General features: G+C 68.1%; 1 protein-coding gene across 1 annotated transcript in view; it reads right to left on the reverse strand.

The window, feature by feature from the left end:
• Positions 1–6344, reverse strand: part of LOC102990721 (receptor-type tyrosine-protein phosphatase V-like) — an 18638-nt gene extending 12294 nt beyond the window's left edge. The window contains 10 exon segments of the mRNA XM_028488071.1: positions 450–914; positions 1045–1284; positions 1401–1523; positions 1639–1878; positions 2525–2779; positions 2948–3217; positions 3407–3637; positions 3759–3896; positions 5475–5542; positions 5911–6344. Coding sequence (XP_028343872.1) covers positions 450–914; positions 1045–1284; positions 1401–1523; positions 1639–1878; positions 2525–2779; positions 2948–3217; positions 3407–3637; positions 3759–3896; positions 5475–5542; positions 5911–6344 — 2464 coding nt within the window.
• Between the last annotated feature and the right edge of the window lie 3177 nt (positions 6345–9521).

A 9521-nucleotide genomic window follows, 5' to 3' on the forward strand; every position in this document is an offset into this window, starting at 1 on the left:
TCCCCCTCCCTCTCTCTTTCTCCCCAACCTGAGGGCCTGGGTCCACACTTGCCCCTTGCTAAGGCCCCTCTCTGCCCACCCTACTCAGACCCACACGCTTCTTGGCCCCCCCCTTCCTCTGGGAAGCCTTCCCTGACTCCTTAAGGTGCTCCTCTGTAAAAGCCCTAAAACATTAGCCAGAACCACAGAAAATTCCCAGTAGTCCTCAGTTTTAACCTGTGAGAACAGAGCTTCACGTGGTTCAGATACACCGTGCGTATCCTTCTCCGTGCATCTACTTTTACACTGTGATGTAGGAACCAATACTCATCACTTTAATAGACACGTAAACCATCTGTTTACTTGTCAGCCTTCCTTCCTAGATGATCTTCTTCATAATTGTTAGCTTTAGCACCTAACCCCATACCTAGAAATGGGAAGCATTCATTAGATATTTGTTAGAAGAATGGATGGGTGGATGGCCGAGCAGATGACAGGAGGTGGGGAATGCTTGCAAACAGATTCAGGAGCGGACCACCTTGGATGGACGCGTGGCTTCCAAGTCGGGAGCGTGGCACACAGAGGGCGGCATGTGAAGGACGTTGGTCCCCACCGCCACCGCGGGGCCGCCCCCCCGGGGCCCGCAGCCAGGAACTCACGGGGGCAGGCGCTGGCCCTCTGGACGCTGCAGCTGAGGTTCCCTGCCCCCGTCCGCACCGACACGGTGTAGCAGGAGCCGGGCACTAGGCCCCGCAGCATCAGGCTGGAATTATCGGGCCCCAAGTTGACAAGACCGCCCAGCGAACTCTGGCTGCCCTCCTGACGCCAGCTGACCCTGTAGCCTTCCAGCTGCCCTGGTGCTGGGGCCCAGCCAACGGTCAAGTCAGAGGGGCTCCCCCTGCCCACGGCCTCCAGTGACCGTGGTGCCAGGGGCCCTGGAGAGAGGAGCAGTTTGGTAAGGGGGCCCTGCAATGTCTGTGGCGCTGTGATGTCCCCACCCAGATCTCCACCCCGAGATCCGGGGCTCGGGGCCCCAGACCAGGGTCCGCGGTGGCTGGCGCTCACCTGTGTGACTTGTGGGGCTCAGGGTGGTGTTGCCCGGAGAGGAGACGGTGCCCACCTGGTAGTGGGCCCCAGGTCCCTGGAGAGTGACCTGGGCGGCACCAGGTGGCCCAGCGATGTTTCTGAGGAGGCTGGGGGCTCCCTGGGTGTAGGGCAGTACCTGGCTCCCAGGCTCCCTGCTGGCCTCCAGCCCGTCCAGGGGCAGCTCGGTACCATTGCCTTTCCAGCGCTGGGCTGCAGCATCTGGAGGGGATGTGGTCCCTGGAGAGTGAGGACTCACATGTCTCCTGATGCAGGTGTCCCTGGGCAGGGCCGCAGCCTGCACCCCGCCAGCACAGACTCTCCATCCGGTCAGGCACCGGCCTGGGGCCAGGCGTCATGGGGCCCGGCCAGAGCCCTCAGCTCTGGAGCGTAGTGTCCGGTGGGCAGGGCCGCAGCCTGCACCCCGCCAGCACAGACTCTCCATCCAGCCAGGCACCGGCCTGGGGCCAGGCGTCATGGGGCCCGGCCAGAGCCCTCAGCTCTAGAGCGTAGTGTCCGGTGGGCAGGGCCGCAGCCTGCACCCCGCCAGCACAGACTCTCCATCCAGGCAGGCACCGGCCTGGGGCCAGGCGTCATGGGGCCCGGCCAGAACCCTCAGCTCTGGAGCGTAGTGTCCGGTGGGCAGGGGCCCTGGGAACGTGGCATTAAGGGCCCCGGGGCCCAGCGTGATGGTCTTCTCCACCGGCCCACTTAGCCTGAGCAGGTAGCCATCCCGGGCCCCCAGCCCTGCCTTCCAGGTGGCCCAGAGCTCTGGGGGCCGGGCGGCGAGCGCCGGCTCCAGGGGGACTGAGGGGTCTGCGGGGAAGGGAGACACACGTGCAGAAGGTCCTGGGCCCCCGTGTCAGCTTCGTCCTGCACGCCCTGGACCAGGCCCCATCCAGGCGCTGGCAGTGACCCTGAGCCATATTCTGGGTGAGTCCTGGGACCCGGCCGAGGACGTGCTAACAAAGGATAACACATCCGGTGCCAGACCTCACGGAGTGTGGTCACAGCGCCGCCATCATCATCCTGCTTGAAAGATACAGAGGCTGAAGCACAGACAGGGTGAGCACTTTGCCCGAGACCCACAGCCAGCGAGTGGCAGCGAGACAGCACTGCCCCGAGCAAAAGTGCAGCAAGGTCCCCGCAGCCCGCAGGGCTCGGGCCCTGGTCCTTCTCTCCCTGAACCTCGGTCCCTCCACCGTACGGAGATAACACAACTTAAGGGGCTGTTCTGGGGGATAAATGAGGTGACACACAGAAGTGCCTGGCGCGGGGCTGGCACATGGACGCTGCCGGTGCTGGTAAGTGTCACCACCGTCATCGTCTGTGGGGGGGGCTCCTGCTACCAGCCTGCAGGAGGGCACCCCCTGCAGGACTCCTGGAAGCCCACCCCGCCAGCTGGCTCCTGCCCGCTTGACCGAGGAGCCTCTGTGGCGACCCCTTACCCGCCCAGCGCCGCAGGGCCACTCGGTGGCGTTGGGCCCGGCCGCCAGATGGGGCCCGGCAACAGCGCAGAGCGTCAGCTCACAGGGCGTTCCCGGAGAGAGGCGAGGGAAGGTGTGACCGGAGATGCCCCGTGTGACCCCCGCCGTCAGGTTGGAGCCGCCGAGGAGGTCTGTGAGCACGAGACGCAGCCAGGCGGCGCCCCCAGAGCCGTTCCAGGAGGCCTGCAGGGCACTGGCACGCGGCGCCAGCTGAGCTGGAGGCACAGGCGCTGGAGAAAGGGTGGGGAGAGCACAGCCAGCTGGAGACGGGGCCCGACGAGGGGCCCGGCACCGCCCCGGCAGCAGCAGCCCAGGAGCCCAGTCACGGGACGCAGCTCTGGACGGCCCCCCCTCCCAGACGGGCCGCCACCCGGGGCCTTGCCGAGCGCTGGCCTTACCTGTCCGCTGCTGGATGCTGGTCTTCGCTTGGAGGGCGGCAGCCCAGGTGGGAACCTGCAGAACGTACGCGCTGCCGGGTAAGAGGTCACTACAGTTGTCGGACAGGGTGCCCGGGGACGCGGAGACATTGTGAGCCAATGTCTGGGACTCCAGGTGGTAGAGGAGAGTCTGGTAGCCATTCTGCCCGCCGGGGGCAGCGCCCCACCAGGCCTCCAGGTGGGACGGGCTCCCCGAGCTACGGAGCTGCAGGTCCTGGACAGTCAACAGGGCTGCAGCAGAGGCAGAGAGAGGCACCACGTTCAGGGCCGGGGCATCGCCTCTGCCCCCAGTGCTCCTGGCGGGTCACTGCACCAGGCGTGGTCCTCAAAGGCCTCACCGTCTCTGGCCGCTCTGCCCCTGCCGACCCTGCAGGGCAGCCACGTCCTGCTCGGCCCCTCCCCTGCCCGCAGGCCGTGCACCTGGGTGGGCAGCGCGGATGACAGCGGAGTTCTGCCCGCAGGGGCGCGGGGCCGTCACCTCCAGCTGGTGGCGCCTTCCCGGCCCCAGGTCCCGGAACTCGAAGCTGGACGCGCCGGTGTGGGCCCGGAGTGGCTGCTCTTCCGGGGAGCCCAGGGCGGTCGGGCGGCTGAGGCAGAGGGCGTGGCTGGCGGACCTCCCCTGGACGCTGACATTCACCCTCAGAGGTGGTCCTGGGGAGAAGGGCTGGGTCAGAGTCCCCCCACACCTTCTGCCCTAGAGGAGGAGGAGAGGCGGGAAGGGCCGGAGCAGAGGAACAGCCTTGCCCAGCCCCTCCCCACGGAGGGCACCTACCTCCACTCTCCCCGGGCGGACCCCCTTCCAGGGAGTGGCACTTGTCTTCCTGTAGGGCGGGGGCAAGGGGGTGGGAAGAGACGTGCAGAGGCTCTGGGCTCCAGCCAGGACCAGAGAAAAGGCTGTCCTCTCGCGTGGCTTCCCCAGACGTGGCCGAAGGGCGTCACCGCAGGACACCGAGGTGCAGAGGCCCTGGGACCGGGAGCAGACTATCCTGCTGTCCTGTCAGGGGGGTGGGAAGGAGCCTCCCCTGCCCTGCTTAATGCAGACCAGCCGCGGGGCCGCGGGGCGGAGGGAGGCCTGGATGCCCTGGAGAGCAGGGGCCCACCGGCCCGCGGCCTCGGTGCCCACTTCACCTTGGCCAGGAAGCCTGGGAGCCACAGGAGGACCGCACACAGGACTGGGGTCCCCATTCCGGCCGAGTCTGCAGGGAGAGCTGGGAGGCGGCAGGAGGAGCCCATCCCCACCCTCCCCTTGGTCAGCGGGCGGGCAGCAGGCCGCCAAGAGCCAAGAGCGAGGCGCTCCCTCCCCAGTCCAGACCCCGTGCCAGCAGGGCCCTGTCAGGGGCACAGGGCTGCGGCCCCCGGGCTGCACGCAAACTCACCTCCCCTGCAGGCCCGGCTCCACCCTCCTCCAGCTGGTGGCTTTCCAGGCAGGAAACTGCCCCTCGAGACCCAGACCCAGGAGAGATGGCCTTGTGGGTGGGCAGAGTCAGCTGGGTCCCCGACGCCCCGCGCCCCGGGAGAGGAGGGGGTGTCTGACCCTCCATGCGCGGAGATGGACCGGGCCTTTGTGCTCCTGTGCGGAGGGGTCCTGGTGACGTGGTGGGGGGGGGTGTGGCTGGGTGCTGGGTGGGCCAGCTGTGAGCGTGCGTCCCCTCGTGTGTGTTGCCTGTGGACGTACACAGGCACACATCCGTCCTAAAGGCCTTGAGTCCCGGTGGTGGTAGGTCTAGAAGAGCCCTCTGGTTTCACGCCCTTGCCCCCCAGATAAGGAAGAGATATCCAGGGAGGGAAGAGCCCAGGCCCGAGCATGAGGAGGGGAGCTGGGCTTGAACCTGGGACCTCCAGCCCCTGCTCCCGGCCCCCTAGGAGGCCTGCTTGCCTCCCCCCTCCCCCGCCCCCACCTGGCCGCAGGCGCTGCGAAGGCCCCGGGCAGCCTCCCCGAGGTCCGGCCCCCCCAGCCTGGAGCCAACGGCTCACCTGGAAGCGCTCCCCCGGAGCCGCCACCCCAAGGCAGCTGACGCGGGGAAAGGAGGAAAGGGAGACGGAGGAAAGGAAGCGGCTCTGGGCCCCAGAGCAGGCTCGAAGGCGGGGAGGCGGACGCCCAGCAAACAGGCAGGTACAGAAAGTCTGAACAGCTAACTGGCTTCCTGAGGACGCTTCTCTCAGGCTGTCTGGCAGGGAGCGTGGGCCTGCACAGGGACCAGCCCCGGCCAGAGCCGGGGCCCGCCTGCCTGTCCGCACTCTGCCCAGCCCCAAACCTCAGAGCCGCCCAGCGGCCTCCGGATGGGGGCCTGGAAACTCAGCGCTGCAGCCCCATCAGATCTTCCAGGCCGCACGCGTGTGCACATGAGTGTGTGTGTGTGTGTGTCTGTGTGCGCGCACACGTGCCCTTTCAAAAGGACTGGGGGTGGGGAACAACCAGGGAAACTGATCTGGGGCCAGTCTGGCCAAGAGGAGGGGGAAACACTGCACCTTTGGCCCTCCCCCTCACCTGGGCACCTCACTTTGGTGGACCCGCAGAGGCTGGAGAAGTAGAGTGGAAACACCCTAATTCGGAATCTAAGTAGAAGAGGTACAGCAGGGCACGGTTTTAGGGAAGCGGTGAGGTCTCCGACCGTTCCCAAGACTTCCCCGAAAAGGGGGTCCCGTTGGGGACAGCACAGACCCCACAGCTAGTCCTATGGACGGGGCCTGGCTGAGGCACCTGGCCGTAGGGGAACACCTGTCAGCCCCCAGCCAGACTGGGGCAGCCTTGGGCCGGGGGGCAGGGGCGCTCTGGAGAGGGTGCAGGAAGGTCCTGACGAAAGAAGCAGTCTCCCCCACCCAAGCGCCTCCATTCAGCAAAAAAGTACCACGAGGCTGTGTCTCCTCCCAGCAGCCACTGCCACAGACAAAGCCACATCCTCCACCTAGAGAGCCCTCAGCACCTTACTGACTCCTTCTGGAGAGAGCCAGCCAGAGGCAGCGGCAGGCAGGGTACAGGTCCCGCATCCGGGCTCCCGCGTGCACACCAGCCCGTCTCCCCCGCTGCTGCCCGGCAGCCCTCGCTCTTCCGGCCCCCCTTCCGCTTCCGCTGCTGAAGCCTGGCCTTGGGCACCTCCCAGGCCCCGGGAAAGGTCCCCAGGGAGCGGGTAGGCCCGGGTCCGTCTGAGCAGGTTGTCGCGTGGGGCGAGGGGGTGTGCGTGCCGGCAGCCTGGCCACGTGCGTGGCCTGACGGTGTACGCAGGCAGCACTCGTGAGCCACGAGGGTGCACACACCTGCCCGGGTGCACGTGTGCGTGGCATCCAGGGACATCAAGGCGGCAGGCGCCGGGGGCAGGGGGGCGGCAGGAGCAGGAGGGCCTCTGGAGAGAAAGGCCATGTTGGGAACACGTGTCCATTTCGCTGGCTCTGGGCTTGGGAGGGAGAGGACTCTGCTCTGTCCTGAAGTCCTCCTACCGGGGCCTGAGTTCCAGCAACCCGGCAAAGAACAGGGCTCTTCCCGGAGTCCCAGGGCGGCCGGGCCAGCCTACTCGCAGGTCCTTCAGCCAGGGGCCTGAAAAGTATGGGAAAGTCCCCTGCACCAGCCGGCACCCAGAGGTGCCAGGAAACCGGCTCGCGTGGGGGCTGGGCGTCTGGGGGGCGCCCGGAGCCGCTCCGCACCTCCCACCGGCCCTCCCAGCCGGGCTCTCTGCAGCGTCCTCCTCCGCGCGGATCCCAGCTCTCTGTGTCTCTGTCTCCCCTACACAGCCAGGGACACGCGGAACGGAAGCCGCCCGGGCCGGCCCGGGATCGGAGGGCCGTGCGAGGGGTGCCGGCATCAGGGCTTCTCCGGAGAGGAGCGGAGGGGAAGGCGGGGAGGGGAGCAGGACGTGGCCGGCGTGCAGGGCCCCGCAGCTGGCCCAGTCCCCGAGACCCCTGCCTCGGGGCTTTTATCGGGTGGCAGCCTTTGACCCCGGGGCGCGCAGCTGGGGCAGGAGCAAGAGCCTGTGGGAATTCCCGGTACACCTGCCCCTCTGGGGGGCTCCGGACCCTGGGGCTCGCAGCTCTGGAACTGGGGAGCGGCTGCGGGGAACAGCGCGCTCCAGGCAGCCCTCCCCGTGAGGGCCAGGTGGGGAAAAGGAGCGGGAGGAGGGGGACAGTTCCGGCGCCCTCGGCCCTCCCAGAGCCGCTTCTGCAGCTGACTGCTCTGAGCGCCGGGGCCACCTTCTGACCGAGGTGGGGGGGGCGATCCTCGGCCCCTGGGGGAGGCGATCCTGGGAAGCAGCCCGAGCCTCAGGGAGGGGCGGTAACTCCCCAGCCTCAGCGAGGGCTCAGCGGGGTCTTCCGGGCTCCCTGCACCCCAGACCCAGCTCTGGAAGCAAGTCGGCGCTTGGAGTGAGCGACCCGAGAGCTGCTGGGGGCAGGCTCACGCCAGGAGAGGGGGACGGGCTCGGGGCCGGGAGTCACTCCTGGGGCATACAGGCCTTGGCCTGCTCCCAGCAGCCTGTGGGGCAGAGTGCACCCCTGACAGGGCACGGCGGGGACCCCGGGCCCCCAGGCCAGGCTGCGGGGCTGTTGCGGGGCTCTGTCCTCTCTGAGGCCTGGGGCGGTGCCGCCCCCGCCCCGCAGCAGCCGTGTTTGCACCTCCAAAGGTGTCCAGGCATTTCTGAGCGGAAAGGGGAGAGGGAGGGCAGGAGGCAAGGTGACTATCCGCCTACCCAGACGCACCTAAAGGGAGCTGAGAGACCCTCGGGGTCTTGCCTAACCCTACCCACCCCCCCCCCCCTTCCCCCCTCCCCCCCCCCCCCCCCCCCCCCCCCCCCCCCGACTATCCGCCTACCCAGACGCACCTAAAGGGAGCTGAGAGACCCTCGGGGTCTTGCCTAACCCTACCCACCCCCACCCCCCTTCCCCATTTCCCGGCCCCCAGCTTCCTCGCCCTCCACCCAAGAGCTCAACCTCCGGCTTCTCAAACCTGGCGGGGAGGCGTGCGCACAGCCAGAGGGCCCAGACCCTAAGAGCCTGGGGGCGCAGGCAGAGCGGTCTGGGGAGGGCTTCCTCCTCCCCACCCCGGCGGTACCCTAGCTTCCTGTTCTCGGTAACAATCAAGAGCGTGCCCCAGAGGGGGTGGCCCTCCTTCCAATCCCCTCCTGCCCCCCTTTGGATCCCCAGGACCCCGCCATCCACTAGTGGAAACACGGGCGGGCGGGGTTGAGGGCCAGCTGAGGCGGAGCTCACACCCCACAGATCCACCCAGGCTCCTGCCCCCTCCTCCCCGTCTGGCCACCAGAGCCGAGTGCTTCCTCAGCTCTGGACCTCCTGAGCCCCAGAGGGCCATCCTGTTCTCCACCTGGAAGCCGGCCCCTCCGCACCGCCCCCTCCTGCGTGCCCACCCCCGGCCTGTTGTACGTCAGGGCTTTTTTGCTGTCACCCTTTGATGGCTGAATCAGAGAAGTGGGTGGAAGGGGAAGGATGGGACTGTGGGCCGCAGGAGCGGAGGGGCTCGGGGCTGTTTCAAGGTGACACGAGCCGAGCAGGGAGCCAACAGGAGGCCCGCTGGTGAGGCGGAGGTGGGCCACTGGGGTCTCGGACTTGGGCACCCCCCTCCCAGGCCCAGGCTTCAGGCACCCCAGCGGCAAAGAAGACACAGGGGTCCCCTGGTGTGAGAGCCAGAGGCTGTCTGCTCTCCGTGGGTCTCTGGGTAGACGTCAGCGTTCTAGGAGGAGGCCTGGCGCAGGGGTCCCCTGGTGTGAGAGCCAGAGGCTGTCTGCTCTCCGTGGGTCTCTGGGTAGACGTCAGCGTTCCAGGAGGAGGCCTGGTGGGGGGGGGTCGGGGGACGGGGGAAGCCCCGGGTCTCTGGGTAGACGTCAGCGTTCCAGGAGGAGGCCTGGTGGGGGGGGGTCTGGGGGACGGGGAAAGCCCCGAGACCCTCCTACAAGCTGTCTTCACTACCGACCCCCAGGGCAGCTGGCCCGGCTCTGGCCAGAGGCGGCTGGGCGCCGGCTTGCGGCTCAGGGCCTGGGGTGACCCTGCTGGCCTGGCCCCTGGGGAGCAAGAACCCGTGCCTTCCCTTGCCCCCCCGCCGTCTGTGCCCACTTCTGTTCGTGCATGGCATGACTCCCGCGGCTTGAAGGGGCAAAGGGCTTCCAGGGCGAGGCTCCGAGGCAGAAACAAAGGAGTGGAGATCGGTCTCCAGCCGAGCCGGCGGGAGCAGCAGTGCCCGGGCCTCCGCGGGGCAGCCTGGAGCTGGGGTCGGCTCGGCCCTGCCCCACGAGCTGGCAGAGGCTGGACGCGCCCAAGACCTGGAGGAGATGCCCTGGAGGAGGGGGCCAGCTGGGCAAGAATGGCCCGGCGCCTCGGCTGTTCCCAGCGAGCGGGGCCGGGCCCGTGGCAAAGGTGCTGGGACACGGCCAGCGGCCCCCGGAGGCGCGGAGCCAGGAGGCCGCCGACCCCTGGTGGTGGCGACAGGCAGCTGGGGCGTGCGTGGGTGGCAGCAAGGAGGGGGCGGAGGGAGGAAGCTGGCTTCCTGAAGCCTTCTCAGCCCTCAAAGACAGACCGACAGACAGACAGACAGCTG

This window comes from Physeter macrocephalus, chromosome 4 (assembly GCF_002837175.3).
Source record: "Physeter macrocephalus isolate SW-GA chromosome 4, ASM283717v5, whole genome shotgun sequence".
NCBI classification, from domain to species: domain Eukaryota; kingdom Metazoa; phylum Chordata; class Mammalia; order Artiodactyla; family Physeteridae; genus Physeter; species Physeter macrocephalus.